Source organism: Embiotoca jacksoni, unplaced genomic scaffold (genome assembly GCF_022577435.1).
Source record: "Embiotoca jacksoni isolate LCO1_2020_lvr unplaced genomic scaffold, fEmbJac1.0.p SCAF_1, whole genome shotgun sequence".
Taxonomy (NCBI): domain Eukaryota; kingdom Metazoa; phylum Chordata; class Actinopteri; family Embiotocidae; genus Embiotoca; species Embiotoca jacksoni.
Genome location: NW_027185229.1, coordinates 2,868,307 through 2,887,661, shown reverse-complemented (window position 1 = coordinate 2,887,661; position 19,355 = coordinate 2,868,307). Strand labels below are relative to the sequence as shown.

General features: G+C 46.9%; 2 protein-coding genes across 5 annotated transcripts in view; one reads left to right on the top strand and one right to left on the bottom strand.

Moving 5' to 3' along the window:
* LOC138201866 (low-density lipoprotein receptor-related protein 1-like) overlaps positions 1 to 19,355 on the top strand; it is a 101,506-nt gene that overhangs the window by 66,735 nt on the left and 15,416 nt on the right. For all 4 annotated transcript variants that reach the window (XM_069155404.1, XM_069155385.1, XM_069155394.1 and 1 more), the window contains exons 32-60: positions 1,022 to 1,116; positions 1,223 to 1,372; positions 1,824 to 1,964; positions 2,357 to 2,482; positions 2,603 to 2,734; positions 2,860 to 2,994; positions 3,916 to 4,045; positions 4,244 to 4,370; positions 4,462 to 4,613; positions 4,696 to 4,820; positions 4,902 to 5,276; positions 11,771 to 11,960; positions 12,056 to 12,260; positions 12,392 to 12,584; positions 13,622 to 13,747; positions 14,381 to 14,509; positions 14,606 to 14,725; positions 14,829 to 14,942; positions 15,036 to 15,185; positions 15,406 to 15,528; positions 15,630 to 15,746; positions 16,331 to 16,459; positions 16,579 to 16,701; positions 16,809 to 16,949; positions 17,903 to 18,090; positions 18,176 to 18,359; positions 18,444 to 18,529; positions 18,634 to 18,753; positions 18,867 to 19,054. In XM_069155404.1, the coding sequence (XP_069011505.1) occupies positions 1,022 to 1,116; positions 1,223 to 1,372; positions 1,824 to 1,964; positions 2,357 to 2,482; positions 2,603 to 2,734; positions 2,860 to 2,994; positions 3,916 to 4,045; positions 4,244 to 4,370; positions 4,462 to 4,613; positions 4,696 to 4,820; positions 4,902 to 5,276; positions 11,771 to 11,960; positions 12,056 to 12,260; positions 12,392 to 12,584; positions 13,622 to 13,747; positions 14,381 to 14,509; positions 14,606 to 14,725; positions 14,829 to 14,942; positions 15,036 to 15,185; positions 15,406 to 15,528; positions 15,630 to 15,746; positions 16,331 to 16,459; positions 16,579 to 16,701; positions 16,809 to 16,949; positions 17,903 to 18,090; positions 18,176 to 18,359; positions 18,444 to 18,529; positions 18,634 to 18,753; positions 18,867 to 19,054 (4,314 nt within the window). The remainder of the gene's footprint in view (positions 1 to 1,021; positions 1,117 to 1,222; positions 1,373 to 1,823; positions 1,965 to 2,356; positions 2,483 to 2,602; positions 2,735 to 2,859; positions 2,995 to 3,915; positions 4,046 to 4,243; positions 4,371 to 4,461; positions 4,614 to 4,695; positions 4,821 to 4,901; positions 5,277 to 11,770; positions 11,961 to 12,055; positions 12,261 to 12,391; positions 12,585 to 13,621; positions 13,748 to 14,380; positions 14,510 to 14,605; positions 14,726 to 14,828; positions 14,943 to 15,035; positions 15,186 to 15,405; positions 15,529 to 15,629; positions 15,747 to 16,330; positions 16,460 to 16,578; positions 16,702 to 16,808; positions 16,950 to 17,902; positions 18,091 to 18,175; positions 18,360 to 18,443; positions 18,530 to 18,633; positions 18,754 to 18,866; positions 19,055 to 19,355) is intronic.
* On the bottom strand, positions 5,997 to 8,148 carry LOC138201884 (galanin receptor type 2-like). The gene has a single exon (XM_069155416.1). The coding sequence runs from the start codon at positions 7,497 to 7,499 to the stop codon at positions 6,477 to 6,479; it is 1,023 nt and encodes a 340-aa protein (XP_069011517.1). The 5' UTR covers positions 7,500 to 8,148; the 3' UTR covers positions 5,997 to 6,476.

The following is a 19,355-nucleotide window of genomic DNA, read 5'->3' as shown; positions in this document are numbered from 1 at the left end:
TGACCCCACCAAGAGTGGGTGGTGTCAGAAGAGAGTCGGGGAGGGACGATTTCTGAGCACAAAAACACGGCAGTGTGGGAGTTTAAATGCTTCAGAGGCTTAATTTAAAGTTAACAAACAAACGGAGGGTGTGGTGGATGTTGTCCGATTCAACAGGAAGTGAATGATGAGGCAGAGGATAGATACTCTTTAAACATGCGATCACATTGTTCTGCGTACTCGACGTGTGTGCGTGTGCGTGTTCACATGTGTGTTCACTCAGGACTTGGAACTGTTTGAGCAGCAACTATATTTTCCCTGCTGTTCAGTTTTCCAGCTTCGTTTCTGCTTCGCCCTTCGTCATCAGCTTCTGTTGACTTGATCGGGCCGTGAACTGCAAACAACAGATTGCATGAGAGAATTCCTGTTAAGTTCACACAAACTGTTTGGTTTATTTACAAACCAGATGCTTCACAGATTTACAGCATTTCAGTGAATTTCTATCGTCCCTGTTCTTTTGAACCATCCAGACACATTTTGCAGGAGAGAAACTTTGAGTTAGATTTAACAAAACAAGCATTCAAAATATGGGCATGGTCAAATGTCGAGGCAGACATCCAACAACCAACCAACAAAAATGAGTCATGAAAACCTCAGATACAAATCTCAAATGTTGATGAAACAGGCTAACTTGAGAGCTGTTTGCCATTCTTACATTTAAAAGCTGCATCGTACCTGAAACAAATCCTTTTAAGATCAGTGTGTAGATACAATATGAGATATCCAAGGTTAAGGAATTATTGGAATGTGTGCCGAGATTTATTTTACATTAATATGAGAAAAGATGTGAGCTGTATGACTTTTTTTGATAAAAATCATTTTGATATTGTTATAAAAAATATATAAAAAGGGAAAAAAAAAAAAATTTGCAAAATGTTATTAGGTGGAAGATTGTTTAAGTTTGGTCAACAAGAGAAACTGTTTGAAAAGTGGTCCCTCTCTTGCTCATGTGTTTTGTGTCTTTGCTGATTCCGTCCACCAGGAAGCTGTACTGGACAGATGGGGACAACATTAGCATCGCCAACACAGACGGCAGCAACCACAGCGTCCTCTTCACCAACCAGAAAGGCCCTGTCGGTGAGTGGCTCACTGTGTGTCTGTGTGTGTGTGACTCCATGCGATACAGCACCCCCTAGTGGCAGGGCAGGAGATCACACCGTCAGCTCTGTCTTTGTTTTTCCAGGCCTCTCCATCGACTTTGACACTGAGCAGCTTTACTGGATCAGCTCGGGAAACAGCACCATCAACCGCTGTAAGCTGGACGGATCTGCACACGAGGTGCTGGAAGGCGTCAAGGGCAAGCTGACCAAGGCTACTGCTCTGGCCATCATGGGTAGGCCTTCAGAAAATCTTTATTTCAGCCAGTGAAGTTGTCATAAAATTGCAATATTTAAATATTGCCAATGAATGCGGTACAATCCACTGACTAGAAAGTGAAACACTTTTTGATAAGATATATCCTGTTAAGAGGGAGTTTTCCTTCCCTCATAGCTTATTTGGGAATTGTGGAGTTGTTGGGTTTCTTTGTGTGATGCTGTAAAGTTCTGCTGTAAGGACTTTAATGTGTTAAGTGCCATGAAATAACCCGTGTTGTGATATGGGGCTATATAAATAAAATTGAACTGAATTGAAAAAAAGACATTTAATGAAATCACTGAGCTGAAACTTGTCTTATTGCAAAAGTATGTGTTTGCCTTAAAATGCCGCTCAGGTAAATATTGTGAGATATAAGATCTGCTTATAATGGAGAGCATAAATCATCCCGTTGTTTTTGCTTCCTTCAGGAGAAAAGTTGTGGTGGGCGGACCAAGGAACCGACCAGATAGGAACGTGTGACAAGAGCGATGGTGGCAACTGGAAAGTCCTGAGGAACAGCACTTCTCCCATGATGCACATGAAAATCTACAATGAAACTGTGCAGAAAGGTGCAGAGCTTGTTTCCATATTCTTCCCCTCAGACTGTGCACCATTTGTTTTTGTTAAATTACTTGGCAAACAAGACTTGGGTTAAAACCGAGCATACGGCTGGACCGTGTATGAAACACTACAGGGCTCTTAATTTGAAACAAGGGCTTTTAATTTGAAAACTCAGTCATGCGGCATTCGGCCATCCAATGGTGTGACTTCATCCCATTTGCCTCACTGTTGCAGAGCAGCCTAAAAAAAAACAGTGGGTTAGAAAACATGTCCTTGTCTGTTCGAAGGTCTGTTTTGAAGGCTGCATGTAGCCTGTTTATCCAAAGCACATCTGTTTATGTCTTCGTTACTTGTCTCTGATTTGTTTTGTGTATTTGTTCCCGTGCTTTTGTGTTCCCAGGCACCAATCTCTGCAGTAATAACAACGGAGACTGTTCCCAGCTGTGCCTCCCCACCTCCCCGACCACCAGAGCCTGCATGTGCACCGCAGGATACAGCCTGCGCAGCGGACAGCAGTCTTGTGAGGGTACGACGCATTCGTACTCAGACCGGGTTCTTGCGTGTCAGCCACGTGTGGATTCAAGTATGATATTATACACAAACTTTTTACAGGCTTAAAATTGAAAATTGTGTTTGTTTGCTGTAGGTGTGGGCTCCTTCCTGCTGTACTCGGTGCATGAGGGCATACGTGGTATTCCTTTGGACCCGTTAGACAAGTCCGATGCCCTGGTACCGGTGTCAGGCACCTCCCTGGCTGTGGGCATAGACTTCCATGCTGGTAAAACTTTTTCTAATGTTTTTTTTTTTTTTTTTTCTCAAAGGCTAGATAAGACAAGAAATTCCCTGACATGCCATGATGTACCTAACTTCACAACTCTGATATGTTTTCCCTCGTTTCCACAGACAATGACACAATCTACTGGGTGGACATGGGCCTGAGCACCATCAGCAGGGCGAAGAGGGACCAGACCTGGAGAGAGGACGTGGTCACTAATGGCATTGGCAGAGTAGAGGGCATCGCTGTGGACTGGATAGCTGGTGAGAGACACCGTGGACGTGTAAAGTACTTTATATGTGTCTACAGCCGGGGTCTCCAACACGCAGCTCGCGAACAAGAATCAGCCTGCGACTCGTTCCTGAGTAGATCGTGGGAGGTTTGAAAAATAGGCAGTGTTTCCCAAACATAGACTTACTTTAGCTCCGTCCACAAGGAGACACACAGAGATCAGAGGACAGAAACACAGCATAGACTCTCGCACTGAGCTGGAAAAGAAACTGCTGCTCATAGATTAGGTAAATAACAAATACAATATTTTCAGCTGGACTGCAACAGGGGGGGGCGGAGCTATAACGAGTGTCTGTCACTGAGTGAGCGAGAGATCAAAGTTACACTGATGGTCGGCTGAATGCACGACTTTTCAAAATAAAAGCCCTCCAGTCCCAATCGAAGGGGAAACACTGGATTTTATTGACTTATTTAATTGATTTATTTTATTAATTTATTTGACACTTTTCAAACGACACAGGAGCTGTTTGCACTGCAGTAGGCATTTAGATCAAATCTGTGTATGCATACAGGAAAAAACACATGCATGCTGTTGAATTTAAGAGTATCAGTTTGTTATTGTTCACATAAAAGGAGCTGATTCAGCTGGTTTGGGTGGAGCTCAGTTATGTGAATAAATATCACTTTCATTTAGAAAGTGGTATGTTCAAGTAGTTCTAAGAGGAAAAAAGGTTGGAGACTCCTGGTCTACAGTTCTTGAATTCACACATTATGGATCATACGTACCAATAAATAGCTTCATTTTTACTTGCTGTGTATTTGAACCTCTGAAAAAAACAGGAAAGAGATCCACAAAGAGGAAACACAAGAAGAGGTTATTTTCTGATAATTGAGTGTCAAAAAGGAGATTAGAACAGCACGTCTGATCATTGTTTCTCCTCTGTCCTCCACAGGAAACATCTACTGGACGGACCAAGGCTTCGACGTGATTGAAGTGGCCAGACTGAACGGCTCCTTCCGTTACGTGGTGATCTCTCAGGGCCTGGACAAGCCTCGGGCCATCACCGTCCATCCTGAGAAAGGGTGGGAAAAATACCAAAAAATGAAAACCGCATCAAGCGCCTTCTTTAACTTCTTCTTCTGTAATTTATCTTATTGATGACTGAGAATGTCATCTCTGTGTCTGCGTGTGTTTGTGTGTTTGTGTGTGTCTGTGTGTGTTTGTGTGTGTCTGTGTGTTTGTGCGTGTCTGTGTGTGTCTGTGTGTGTTTGTGTGTGTAGCTACCTGTTCTGGACGGAGTGGGGTCAGTATCCCCGCATCGAACGCTCTCGCCTGGACGGTTCTGTGAGGGCCGTCCTGGTCAACGTCAGCATCAGCTGGCCCAACGGCATCTCCATCGACTACGAGGTAACGTCACGACAGACCGTTCATATCTCTGAGCTATAATGCTGAAAGCAAACGCAGCTTCACAACATTATTACTCGCTGTATGTGTGTAGGAAGGTCTGCTGTACTGGTGCGATGCCAGGACGGACAAGATCGAGCGCATTAACCTGGAGACGGGAGAGAACAGGGAAGTGGTGCTGGCCAACAACAACATGGACATGTTCTCTGTGTCTGTGTTCGAGAGCTACCTCTACTGGAGCGACAGGTCAGATATCCCCCTGATACTTCTTGTGTGTGATATTCATCCACAATCTTAATATGAAAAATATTAAACTGCTGTGATTCAGGACGCACGCTAACGGCTCCATAAAGAGAGGCAGCAAGGACAACGCCACCGACTCTGTGTCTCTGAGGACCGGTATCGGGGTGCAGCTCAAAGACATCAAGGTCTTCAACAGGGCCAGACAGCAAGGTGAGCAAAGTCTGCTTTACATGCAAGCTGAGTTATGAATTTGAGGTAATTTCACTTCATGAATTTTGATTCTGTTTGCAGGAACGAACGTGTGCAAAGACAACAACGGTGGCTGTCAGCAGCTTTGTCTTTACCGTGGCAACGGACAGCGCACGTGCGCCTGTGCTCACGGCATGCTGGCCGAAGACAGCAGCAGCTGCCGCGACTACGACGGCTACCTCCTCTACTCGGAGCGCACCATCCTGAAGAGCGTCCACCTGTCGGACGAAAACAACCTGAACGCGCCCATAAAGCCCTTCGAGGACCCGGAGCACATGAAGAACGTCATCGCGCTCACCTTCGATTACCGGGGCGGCGGAGGCAAAGGAGCGAACCGCATCTTCTTCAGCGATATTCATTTTGGAAACATCCAGCAGATCAGTGATGACGGATCTGATCGCAAGACTGTCGTCGAGAGTGAGTTTTTAATATTCTTAAGTTTGTTTTTCATCTTACCAGAATAGACGTATATAAAAACCTTTGGCCCATGCAACTTCTCATGAAATACAAAGTACATTTCTCCAGCAGTTATCTCGGTGTTGTTAGCTAAAGTCACTCCTTATTATTCGTTTTCTGGAGGTCCATCTGAAAATAATCCCTCATTCATTCAAAAATAAGCCTCAAAAAGGCCTGTTTTTTGTTTTTTTTGTTTTTTTTTGGGGGCGGGGGGGTCTGTTTGATTGACAGGCCTGTGGTGCAGTCAGGTTACAGCTATTGGTGGACGGGACGTAGTATCGTCAGGTTTCCAATCAGATCAGTCAGATCCACCACTGGCTCCTCCCCCAGCTCGTCCAAATATGGTCACTTCCTGCTCCAAACCGCTCCGAACTAGCAAAGATGGTGACGGGCAGAATCTTCATAACGTTCACAAACCGACGATTGATGTCACTGTTGTTTGCTGTTTGGTTGCCTGTCGTTCTCCACTTTATCTACAGTTTTCCCTCAGTTGATATGGAGACTGCCATTTGTCAAGTCATGCTCCACTTTCTTTTTTAGTGAATAACAAAGAACCTTAGTTGTAAACATCAGATCTCCTGCTGAGGAATCTTCTGGAGAAGAAAGCTGCTGGATTTTGCGACAATACTCCCACTCATCATAACACAAACAGCCAGCTTTTATTCTGAAGTCAAAGCCAAACTAGAAACAAAAGAAAAAAGCACTTTTTTTAAAAATATATATATATTTTTTTTATCTGTGCTTGGAGAACAGAGTGTGTACCAACATAAACAGGCCCTGAGACAGATAAAGCTCCTTTCACCTTATCTCAGCACAACAAAACACAAGTGTGCTGTTAATGTTTTACCAAAGTTCTTCTGCTTTAATCTGGTTTACGAGGAATGTGTGATTCCAGCTTGTTTCTCCTACTGTGGCTGCAGAGCAGCAGCTCCCGGGGCAATGTTTTTTGATCTGCTTGAACAATATCCAAACTAGCAGTGAGTGTTGTCACGAGGCCAAGATGTTGTGTGTTGCTGTTGTTCTGCATGTTAAGTAGACTTTCTTCACGAGTGTAATCCATTTTATTTCAGCGACGCAGCTTGTCTTTGTGTTCTTGTGGTTCTCAGTTGCCAGGATGTGCTCGGTGTTTGTGTGTCAGGTGTTTGTGGTGCAGAAACACCGTCAGGCTGCAGCCATCGCTACAGCCCCGGTGTCTGTCTGCCTGTCCCTCTTCAACAGCCTCAGTAGGTCCTTTCTGAACTTCTGGGACATCAGGACGTAGAGGATGGGGTTGATCACTGTGGAGGAAGTCGCCATGAGGCGTGCGAACACGCTGAAGGTGCCGTAGCGCGGCGAGATTCCCGTGGCCCCCGAGCTTTCGTCGGCCAGCAGTGCCAGCATCAGGCCGTAGGACGGCAGCCAGCACAGCGTGAAAGCCAGCACCAGCATGGCCGACGTCTGGGTCACTTTGCTCTGGTAGCGCTCTACTTGTGGGGCGCGGCCCGCCTGCCGACTCCTCCACAGGAACGCGTAGATGCAGGCGTACGCCACTGCGATTGTGACCAGCGGAAGGAGGAAGGCCACGATGAAGTGACACAACCCGTAGATCAGCTGGTCGCGGTGGGACAGGAAAGCGAAGCAGGCGTCGTCGTCAGTTGTCCTTCCGGGGGTTCTTACCGAGCGAAACACAAGCTGGGGAGCAGCGAGGCAGACGGATGGGACCCAGAGCAGCACCGCAGCCACGGACACTCTGCGAGGGGAGAGGAGGCTGTGAGCTCTGGTGGGCTTCACCACCGTCAGATAGCGAGACACGGCCAGCGCGGCCAGAGTGAAGATGCTGGCCGACGAGCAGGCGGAACCCAAGAAGCCCACCAGGCGGCACATAAAGTCCCCGAACGGCCACTGCTGCATGGCTACGGCAGCTGTGTGGACGGGAAGCGTGGAGAGCAGCAGCAGATCCGCAGCGCTCAGAGCCAGGAGAAGGGTGTCCGTCCCCGTCCCCGTCTCGGACTGCCCAACACACCCCGCGCCTCTCCTCCTCCTCCGGCCGCACAGGATCACCATCACCACGGTGTGCCCGCCCACTCCCAGCACCAGCATCAGCGCGTCCAGCACCGGGACGAGGACCCGCTCCACTTCGCCCGGCCCGGAGTCGCTGCCATTTCCCAGCGGGTCCTCAGAACCTGTCGAGTTCATCGGCAGCATGCTGTCTGCACTCACTGTTAAAACACACCTGACTTTTGTTGCATTAATAAAACTACTGATAATACAAGTGGGAGTGATTAAACATGCTGTGGGTCAACAGGAGTGTTCAGCAGCAGGAATAACATCACACAGATTTCCTGGAATTTCACATAAAGGATGATGAACAATAATCAATCAGGGCAGAAGGTGGTTGATACACACTTATACACACATTCATACGTACATCACACGTTCATATTCAAACATATATTCATAAAATGAAATCTTTGCCTACAAAATGTCCTTTAAAACACATCCAGCCATTGAACCTTTTCATACTTCAAGCTGCCTCCTGTGTGCTGAAGGGAAATCGAGCTCAACGTCAATCCTCCAGTTTGGTCCACCTCTGTTTTTTGGGGGCATCCGAGGGAACAAAGTAAAACCCCTTCGCCACATTCACGACTCTCCCGACTTCTCAGCTGCTGAATGAATCATCCTGGACTCCTGTTAGTGCTCAGAGCTGTAAGATTGTGTGATTTCCTGTCACATCAGAGCGCCACATGACATCTCGGTCCGGCGCTGAGCTTATTAAGTCCACAATCAGAAAGTCTCCTGCCTCAGAGGAAAAATAAGGATCTCCTGAGAAGAACGCTGAAAAAAAAAAAAAAGAGGTGAAGAGTTTGACAGTAAGCGAGGAGTGGCCCATCTCACCATACTCAGTCCAGTGTTCACCTACAGCGGTAGGTGAACTCTGGACTGAGTATGGTGAGATGGGCCGGCTCTCTGTGGGAGGGACCAATGACGCCAAACTAACTTTTTTCCCTGTGCTTCCTTTTTCTGCTCATTTTCTGAGAGGATCTGTACATTTTTCTAGACGTGCTCACACATACATACAGAACATACACAGCATATAAACACACAGAGACCGAATGAAACGGTGTTTGTCTTCAGAATCGGGGTAATTATTGACTGGCAGCCTGATTGCAAACACTGAGCTGCTATCACAGCAACCGCAATAAAATCAGTTTCAGTGGAACCACCGGCGCTCAAGAGCTGTAAACTCAGTTTATCTGTATTATTGTAAACAACAAATGAAACCTGGATAAGCTTACAGGGTTCCCATAGCTCAGGACATATCAGGGAATATAAGGGAGTTTTAAAAAATCGTTTCCAGACTGAGAAAGTCTGAGATTTGATTGTTTTTTTGGGCCAAGTCCTGGAATATCAGGGCATTTTGTTTCCATGTTTAAGATTTAGTTGCCATTTATCAAAATATCATCTTTTTTTACCACATTATTTCCCGTTTTCCACTTTTCTGTTCAGTAAAGAGACGTCTTTTCTTGTAGCTGCTTAGGAAGCAAACATGCAGGAAAATGTAGATTTCAAGATCTTTGGCTTCAAAATGAAGACTTCAAAGACTGACTGATAAAAATAGATGACAGAGAAGCTGAATGTAAAACTACTATACAGTGCATCCGGAAAGTATTCACAGCGCTTCATTTTTTTCCACATTTTGTTACATTACGGTCTTATTCCAAAATGCATTAAATTCATTTTCCCCCTCAAAATTCTACACACAATACCCCATAATGACAATGTGAAATAATTTTGTTAGAAATTTTTGCAAATCTATTAAAAATCAAAAATGAAAAAAATAAATAAATAAATAAATAAATCACATGTACATAAGTATTCACAGCCTTTGCCATTACACTCAAAATTGAGCTCAGGTGCATCCTGTTTCCACTGGTCATCCTTGAAATGTTTCTACAACTTGATTGGAGTCCACCTGGTAAATTCAGTTGATTGGACATGATTTGGAAAGACACACACCGTCTGTATAAGGTCCCACAGTTGACAGTGCATGTCAGAGCACATACTTAAGGTCATGAAGTCCAAGGAATTGTCTGTAGACCTCTGAGACAGGATTGTATCGAGGCACAGATCTGGGGAAGGGTACAGAAAAATGTCTGCAGCATTGAAGGTCCCAATGAGCACAGTGGCCTCCATCATCTGTAAATGGAAGAAGTTTGAACCACCAGGACTCTTCCTAGAGTTGGCCGCCCGGCCAAACTGAGCGATCGGGGGAGAAGGGCCTTAGTGAGGGAGGTGACCAAGAACCCGATGGTCACTCTGACAGAGCTCCAACGTTGCTCTGTGAAGAGAGGAGAACCTTCCAGAAGGACAACCATCTCTGCAGCACTCCACCAAGCAGGTCTGTATGGTAGAGTGGCCAGACGGAAGCCACTCCTCAGTAAAAGGCACATGACAGCCCGCCTGGAGTTTACCAAAAGGCACCTGAAGGACTGTCAGACCATGAGAAACTAAATTCTCTGGTCTGATGAAACAAAGATTGAACTCTTTGGCCTGAATGCCAAGTGTCATGTCTGGAAGAAACCAGGCACCGCTCATCACCTGGCCAATACCATCTCTACAGTGAAGCATGGTGGTGGCAGCATCATGCTGTGGGGATGTTTTTCAGCAGCAGGAACTGGGACACTAGTCAGGATGGAGGGAAAGATGAATGCAGCAATGTACAGAGACATCCTTGATGAAAACCTTCTCCAGAGCGCTCTGGACCTCAGACTGGGGCGAAGGTTCATCTTCCAACAGGACAACGACCCGAAGCACACAGCCAAGATAACAAAGGAATGGCTTTGGGACAACTCTGTGAATGTCTTTGAGAGGCCCAGCCAGAGCCCAAACTTGAACCCGATTGAACATCTCTGGAGAGATCTGTAAATGTCTGTGCACCGACGCTCCCCATCCAACCTGATGGAGCTTGAGAGGTCCTGCAAAGAAGAATGGGAGAAACTGCCCAAGAATAGGTGCCAAGCTTGTAGCATCATACTCAAAAAGACTTGTGGCTGTAATTGCTGCCAAAGGTGCTTCAACAAAGTATTGAGCAAAGGCTGTGAATATTTATGTACGTGTTATATTTTCGTTCTTCATTTTTAATAGATTTGCAAAAATTTTAAACAAACTATTTTCACTTTGTCATTATGGGATATTGTGTGTAGAATTTTGAGGAAAAAAATGAATTTAATCAATTTTGGAATAAGGCTGTAACATAACAAAATGTGTAAAAAGTGAAGCGCTGTGAATACTTTCCAGATGCACTGTACATCTATTAAATATGGGAGAGAGAGCCCTTCCCTTTTAAACAATGTTTGCACGTTGCAAATTATTTTGCACAAAGGTCAGTGTGTTTATAAGTGTACACGCCTCGTGTGGGATCATAATTGTGCAGTAGGATTAAGCAGTGAAGGTTTTGTATTTGTAAACTGTTGTGAATGTGCCTGTTTCTTGTCTTCTCAGCACAACAGCAGTCTGTTTATTAGAGGTCATGAAGTTGCAGCTTTTTACTCGCTGAAAGTCTGTTGAAGTTTGACATTTGACTCCGAGAGGGAACTCTGGGCTTCGGTCAACAGCAATATGAAGATAAACTCGTGTAAAAAAAACCAACACAAGACTGAGTGGAGGGTGCTGATAGCTTAAGATTTACAATTCATTAACAGCTCTGAGAGATTCCATGTCGTTCTCCATCGATTTTTCATGGCATTGATTTATGAGTGTGAGAAGCAGCGGGGAGTTGTTCTGTGTGTTCTTTAGTTCATTCAGGATCTCATAGGACGAATGAATCACGTCTGTGGCGCTGCACTGGAGATGTTGAGGTGGAGTGTTAAGTGTCCCGCCTGGTGGTGAACCTGGCCGGGACACGGTGACATCATATCCAGTCCTGGAAGAGGCCGCTTCAGTCGTTCGAGCCTCACTGCTCCTTCGCAGTAACACGGCAGTGACTGTTCGGTGTTGGACTCATTCTTGTTTCTCGGTAGCAGCTGCTCTCTATTCGCTGCTCCAGAAACTTTCTTCCATCTTGGCTGACTCCTCACTGTCCTCTGGCTTCCTCGCATGCACAAAGCTCACAACCTTTTACTTATTTTGGAGGCCGTGGAGCAGAAACATGACCTCTTACTTCTCGTGTTGATGGGGTATGTAATGGAAAGTAATACGCTGGCCGCTAACCGTTATTGTGACCTTTCCACTGAGCTATTTGCTGGATAAAAGCCTTTGAATCACACACTGTTCTCGGTCATTAATAGCGAGCTGTCATGTCCAGAGCCTTGACTTTGTGCTGCCACGCAGCGGCCTGCCAACACCGAGCTGCTGCCAGATGGTCCACACTCGGCCTTTCAACACAAACACTGGGATTGACGTGTTTCGTTTCTTCTTTCTCTTTTCTTCTTCTCTTCTCTTCCCCTGATTCTCTCCATCCCTCCGTTCTCTCTCAGATGTGGGCTCTGTGGAGGGTTTGGCGTACCACCGGGGCTGGGATATGTTGTACTGGACCAGCTACACCACCTCCACTATCACCCGCCACACCGTGGACCAGAGCCACTGGGGCGCCGTGGACCGGCACACCGTGGTCACCATGTCGGGGGACGACCACCCGAGAGCCTTCGTCCTCGACGAGTGTCAGAGGTCAGAAGTGATTCGGGTCCTCGTGTTGTCGTCCACTTTGCACACAGTCCTGCTCCATTATTACTCATGTCTGTGGTTGTTTTTCTGTCCTGCAGCCTGATGTTTTGGACCAACTGGAACGAGCAGTCTCCCAGCATCATGCGTGCCACGCTGACCGGCTCCAACGTCATCGTGATCATCGGCACCGACATCAGAACCCCGAACGGCCTGGCCATCGACCACCGGGCCGAAAAACTCTATTTCTCTGACGCCACGCTGGACAAGATCGAGCGCTGCGAGTACGACGGCACTCGGCGTTACGTGAGTGACATCATATTATGAGCTTTCCTAACAGCAGCCGTCAGTCTGTTTACCTCCTTTCAGTTTGTTGCAAGGCGGAGACTTCCGTGAGCGTACGAGGGTCACGGCCGTGGCTGTGCTTCCCCCTGCAGGTGGTGCTGAAGAATGAGCCGGTGCACCCGTTCGGCCTGTCGGTGTACGGAGATTACATCTTCTGGACCGACTGGGTGAGGAGGGCCGTGCTCCGCGCCGACAAATACACCGGAGGAGACATGAAGGTGCTGCGCGCCGACATCCCGCAGCAGCCGATGGGCATCGTCGCCGTCGCCAACGACACCAACAGCTGTGAGTTTGTCGTGACGGGTCTCTACGGTGATGCTGTAACAGGAAGGAAATCATCTCTAGGACTGCGTCATTATGGATAAAATCTTCCATCATAGTGCAGTTTTATTGTGAGTTTGTAAATCTTTTTGAAAGGATTCACTGAACATCGACCTCAAAGTGGAGATACTTCATCACATTGGTCGATTACAATATTAAGAACAATAAATGAAGCTATAACAGCTTTCATTTCCAACCCGCTGATTCACAACATCACACACAACGACCATATACATCTAAATATTTACTAATTAGTTTCAAGATTAAAATGTTTCAGTTGAAATGTAAACTTTTATCATCTGATGTTGCTCATAAACCGTGAACAGAGCTGTGAGTGTACCAACAATGTATTGGAGAGATTTATGATGTTTTCATAAGAGTAATCAATAGCAACAAAGAGCTTTGAGGTTCTCTCTTTTTTTTCTTCTCTCTCTCTCTCTCTCTCTGCCGTTGTCTGTATCTTTTTTTTTTTTTTTTTTACATTTCATTTAGCTGACGCTTTTATCCAAAGCGACTTACAACACACTGATGGTTCACCATCGGGAGCAATTTTAGGGTTCAGTGTCTTGCTCAAGGACACTTAGGCATGTGGACAGGAGGAGCTGGGATTGAACCACTAACCTTCAGATTAGTGTGCAACCCACTCTACCGTCTGAGCCACAGCCTTCCGTTTAAATCAATGCAGTTCTCCATTTCTCTGTCTTCTACATCTTCTCCCTCGAGCCGCCTCGTTCAATAAACTCTCTCTTGCTCCGATACCCACGGCGGCGCCGCAAACCGAGCGCCCGCCGGAACAGCTGCAAATCCCATTTAGATGGAGTCACACTGAATTATGCATTCAGCCGAGGCCGAGCCATCGGCAGCTTCACGCAGGCGTGTCTGTCTGCTGATGTGGATGAACGTGTGTGTGTGTGTGTGTGTGTGTGTGTGTGTGTTGGAGGGAGGGGTGGGGGTGGGGGTGGGGGGTTCGTGCGTGCGGCTAACTTTTCCTGTCTGCACAGGTGAGTTCTCCATGTGCCGCGTCAACAACGGAGGATGTCAGGACCTGTGCTTGCTGACCTCAGAGGGAAGGGTCAACTGCAGTTGTCGTGGCGACAGGAAGCTCTTGGAGGACAACACCTGCATAGGTGAGACAAGGACGGGGATTCACAAAAACAAAAGTCTGACTTAAAAATATAATTTAAAAACAAAATAGTTTTGAGGCACCAAAGTAAATTGAGGATGCTCCTTACAAACTGCAGTAAACAGGAAACCACTTAATCGAATCAATATTTATTATATTTAGATTTATTTTTTACTTTAAAACAGCACCGGTTCTCCTCGGTACATTTGCGCACAGTTTTTTAAAGTCCAAGTGTTTGTGAGAAATGGCCACACTTCCGTTCTGGATTTAGACCGTCTCTAATGTCTCTAATGTCTCTAATGTGTCTAATGCGTCTTCATGTGATCCTGGACTGACTCGACGATCAGATCAGGGCTCTGTGGGGGACATCTCTCTGAAAATGGTTCTGTCTGACTCTGGCTGCACATTTGGGGCCATTATCAATCCCTGATGAATTAATTCGGAACCAATCAGATGCTTTCCTGACAGCAAAGCATCATCGATGAGAATCTAAACATCTAAAGCGCCTAAAAGTTTTGCACAATGCTGAAGAACAGACACTCAGGCATCATGTGATGAAGTGGAAATCAAGTTCTGTCTTTGCTGCATGTCTCAGGTCAGACAACTCAGTGTCTTTTTCTCTTTCGTTGTCCCTCAGCCCTCAACACCACATGTAACAACATTGATGAGTTTGAGTGTGGAAACGGAGACTGCGTTAACTACACGCTGACCTGTGACGGCATGGCGCACTGCAAGGACAAGTCGGATGAGAAGCAGTCGTACTGCGGTGGGCGGAGCCTGTTTTCTCTGACTAAACACTTTCACACACACTTTCCTTTCTTGTTGCCGTTTGTAATTCAAATTCGTCATGTGTGTTTCTCAGCCAACCGAGTGTGCAAGAAGGGCTACAGACGGTGCGTGAACAGCCGCTGCGTCGGGCACGGCTCCTGGTGCAACGGGCAGGACGACTGCGGAGACAGCTCCGACGAGCTCTTCTGCAACAGTGAGTCACACCTGCACGCTCCACATGTTTTTACCACCGACCAACATTCCATAATCTGATCGCTGCGCCACACAACACACCATCTCTTCTTCCTGTGCCTCAGGCACGCTGTGCTCATCCGACCAGTTCCAGTGCAAAGACGGAAGCTGCATCTCCAACTCCAGCAAGTGCAACCAGAAAGTGGACTGCGAGGACGCCAGCGACGAGATGAACTGCAGTAAGTTGAAAAGATTCAGATTCAGTCTCGAGTCATTAAACGTGAAAAGTCAGCGCTTCACGTCACGTGGTTCTTCTCTCTCTTTTTCCCAAGCTGCCACCGACTGCTCCAGTTACTTCCATCTGGGAGTGAAGGGAGTGACGTTTCAGAAGTGCGAGTACACCACACTCTGCTTTGCACCTTCGTGGCAGTGTGACGGAGCCAACGACTGCGGAGACTTCTCCGATGAAAGAAACTGCCCAGGTATTTTAAGAACAGCTGAAGGCACATGCAGTATTTTAGGAAAAGGTAGGATTATTATTTATTTTTTTGCCACAGCAAAAGGAACAGAACGAAAACAATTCATGTTTTCATCCATTAAATTGCGTTTTGGGTGGTAATTCTTAATAATTCCTGTTTTTCTCTTCATGCCGGCTTTGATGTTTTTCTTCTTAAACCAACCCCTCCCGTGTCTCTCTGCCAGGGAGCGGGAGAACAAAGTGTCCGACGCCCTTCTTCGCGTGTCCGAGCGGACGTTGCATCCCCATGAGCTGGACCTGCGATAAGGAGGACGACTGTGAGAACGGTGCAGACGAGGCTCACTGTGGTAAGATACCTGAAGCTGAAACAAACCCAAGTGCAGCGGAGTTTCTCTTTGTTTTGGTGCCCGTTTTTTGCACTTCATACTTCTCCCTCTGGTCCTGTTAGATAAGTTCTGCTCGGCCTCCCAGTTCGAGTGCGGGAACCACCGCTGCATCCCCAACCGCTGGGTGTGTGACGGAGCGGACGACTGCGGCGACAGCAGTGACGAGGACAGCAAGTGCAGTGAGTGTTCAACACGAGTCAAAAAGCACTTAGCGGGGATATTTTTTGCATAAAAAGCTGTGCGTTTAATGTATTTTGTGTAATAATTACTCTGGCATGTATAGACAGCTTTTTATGATTCTTTGATGATGCATCAAACTCTTTCAGCAACTTAGGCGGTCACATTCTCAATTTTTCCAACTGTTTTAATTTATTTTTCTATTTTTACAGCATTTTTACAGAAAAGGATAACAATTAAATTCAAATGTATAAAAACTAAATAAAGGGAAAGTAAGGATCGGGGAGGGGAGTTGTGTGTATGTATATATATGCACAGTGATACAGATATAATTCAGACCACAGATCTCAATCTTTAGTAAATATTTATTTATTTATTGATTCCATTTGGTCAATTTCCGAAACCTTTTCAGTCCACTTATTATATGTCGAGTTTTAACCACTTAGCTGTGATGCATTCGGTTGCTGCTGTCATTAATATTTTTGTAAAGGATATTGTTTAGCTCTTCCATCAATGTGAGACCCACCGGTTTTGATGAAATACTCTTTTTGTTAAACTCATTTTGAATGATTTCTTTTCATCACAGAGACTAAAACCTGCAGTCCAGAGGCCTTCCAGTGTCCCGGATCACATATGTGCATCCCTCAGCGTTGGAAGTGTGATGGCGACAAAGACTGTCCTGACGGAGCCGACGAGAGTGTGAAAGCCGGCTGTGGTGAGTGCCCGTTTTTGAGTTTTTAATAACTCTGGGAGACAAAGGAAGATCCATTCTTCACTGTAGGACTCTGAAACGTGTTTGTCTCATTCACTCATTCAATACTTTTTATGTCTCAGTCTTCAACAACACGTGCAGCAGCAACGAGTTCATGTGCCAGGACCGGCAGTGTATCCCCAAGCACTTTGTGTGTGACCACGACAACGACTGCAGCGACGGCTCCGATGAGTCCCAGGAGTGCGGTGAGCGGACCTTTCCATCTTGACGGGCCGATTGAAAAAGCCTTCTCTCCTCCTCCTCCTCGTCCTCCTCGATCTTTTGTAACAACGAGCACCGTTTGTCCCTGCAGAGTATCCGACGTGTCGACCCAGCGAGTTCCGCTGTGCCAACGGACGCTGCCTCATTCAGAGTTCGTGGGAGTGTGACGGAGACTTCGACTGCCACGACCACTCAGATGAAGCTCCGAAGAATCCACGCTGCAACGGCCCAGGTAACACACACTCTCAAAACACTTTACTTGTACTTATCCTTTTATTGATGTATTTATTGATGTATCTATTAAACCTGGACTCCAACCTGCATCGCTGCCCGGTTCTGAGTAGATCACGAAAGGTTCCAACAAAGTGCAGTGTTTCCCACACGTGGACTTACTTGGGCGGGCTGGGATGGATTAACGAGTGGACAATCTCCCCTCGCTCCCTCCACACCTCAGTGCGGCAGAGGTTTAAGCTCCGCCCACAGCGAGACACACAGAGATCAGAGGACAGAAACACGGCAGTGACTCTCACGCTGAGCTGGAAACAAGCGGCTGCTCAGAAATTAGGTCAATAACAGAAATACAATATTTTCAGCTGGACCGCAACAGAGGGGGCGGAGCTATAAAGAGAGTCTGTCACCGAGTGAGTGAGATCAAAGTTACACGCAGGTCAGCTGACCGCTGCAGCTTTTCAGAAAAAAGCATGAACACGCTGTGAATTTATGCTGTTGTGATACAAAATGTGTGCGTTGAGTATCAATTTGTCATTTTTCACATAACAAAAGCTTCTTCAGCTGCTTTGGGTGGAGCTCAGCTATGTGAATAGATGTTACCAAACACGAGTTGCTCTCAGAGGAAAAAAGGTCGGAGGCCACTGACGTACGCTAACGGAGTCGGTGGGATTAAATGTGCCAGGTTTAGCACGATGTCTCATTTTCATCTGTAGCTTTTGAGCAGACAAATAACAACAAATAACATTACAGGATACATCGCAGACAGCGTATCAACGTATCAGTGTCAGTAAATAGCCTTCATAGCTAAATATGTTCAATACCAGACGCCAGTACCGTCGCTCTCTACCGATGAGGCTGAAATGAATTCCTGAGGCTCTGAAATCACACGAGCTGCATCGGTCTACATTTTCCCTTCATCTGACTCTCATTTCATTTCTTTATTTCACGGAACAGAGAAGAAATGCAACGACACCGCGTACGCCTGCAATAACGGAAAATGCATCAACGACACGCTGCTCTGCGACCACAAAGACGACTGCGGCGACGGCTCCGACGAGCTCAACTGCTTCATCAACGAGTGCCTGAACAGCAAACTGAGCGGCTGCTCTCAGCTCTGTGAAGACCTGAAGATCGGGTTCAAGGTAAGTGAGCAGCGTCACTTCTCGCGTGTTAACATCGTCGACCGGCACTGTGGCTTTACCTGCTCGGCGCCGTGCTCCCTCACAGTGCAGATGCCACCCCGGCTTCCGTCTCAAAGACGACGGGAAGACGTGCGTCGACATAGACGAGTGCACCACCACTTATCCCTGCACGCAGCGCTGCATCAACACGCACGGCAGCTTCCACTGTCTGTGCGTGGAGGGCTTCCAGCTCAGCCCCGAGAACCCCACCATATGCAAATCCACCTCTGGTAAGAAACGCGGCAGATTAATGCCATTCAGGCGAGCGTTTAAAAGGTAAATCCACTCACGTTTGATGTCCGCCTCCCCCGCAGACGAGGAGCCCTTCCTCATCTTTGCAAACCGCTACTACCTGAGGAAGCTCAACCTGGACGGCTCCAACTACACACTGCTCAAACAGGTGAGACCGGCACATGCAGCGGCTTCCTTTTGATGTGCTCAGAAAAGCCTCCTGCGGGGTTTTTATCTCCACCGCTGACTAATGCAGCTGCTCTGCTCCGACAGGGCCTGAACAACGCCGTGGCTCTGGACTTCGACTATCGCCAGCAGATGATTTATTGGACGGATGTAACCACGCAGGGCAGCATGATCAGACGCATGTACATCAACGGCAGCGATGTTCAGGTGAGTGCAGATGTGCAAAATGTGCCTCCTCTGCATCAAGATCACATTTGAAATGATGAATTGTGTAAATCCTGGCGAGACTCGGATTGAGATACGGCTTGTTCGTTTGTCAGGTCCTTCACCGCACATCGCTCAGCAACCCGGATGGTGTGGCGGTGGACTGGGTGGCAGGAAACCTGTACTGGTGCGATAAGGGACGCGATACTATCGAGGTGTCGAAGCTGAACGGAGCGTACCGCACCGTTCTGGTCAACAGCGGCCTGAGGGAGCCGCGTGCTGTGGCCGTGGATGTACGCTACGGGTAAGAGTCACACCGCAAAAACTAAATGTACCAACACAGATTTCTATCACAGCAGATTTTTGAGGCCACGTTGTCAACACCTCTGATTCATGTTCCCCTCAGTAAAACTGCTCACTTACAGCATTATCACTTCCATAAAATATATATGTGGTAGACTGGCTGATACAAAGGGAGATCAATAAGTCAGGACGTCCTATTGCACATGAAAGGAGAGCAGCGGTGATTTGCACTGAGCAGGAGGAAGCTCAAACCTTCCTCAGTAAACATTCCAAGTTATTGTTGCTTGATTTCCATCAGTGTC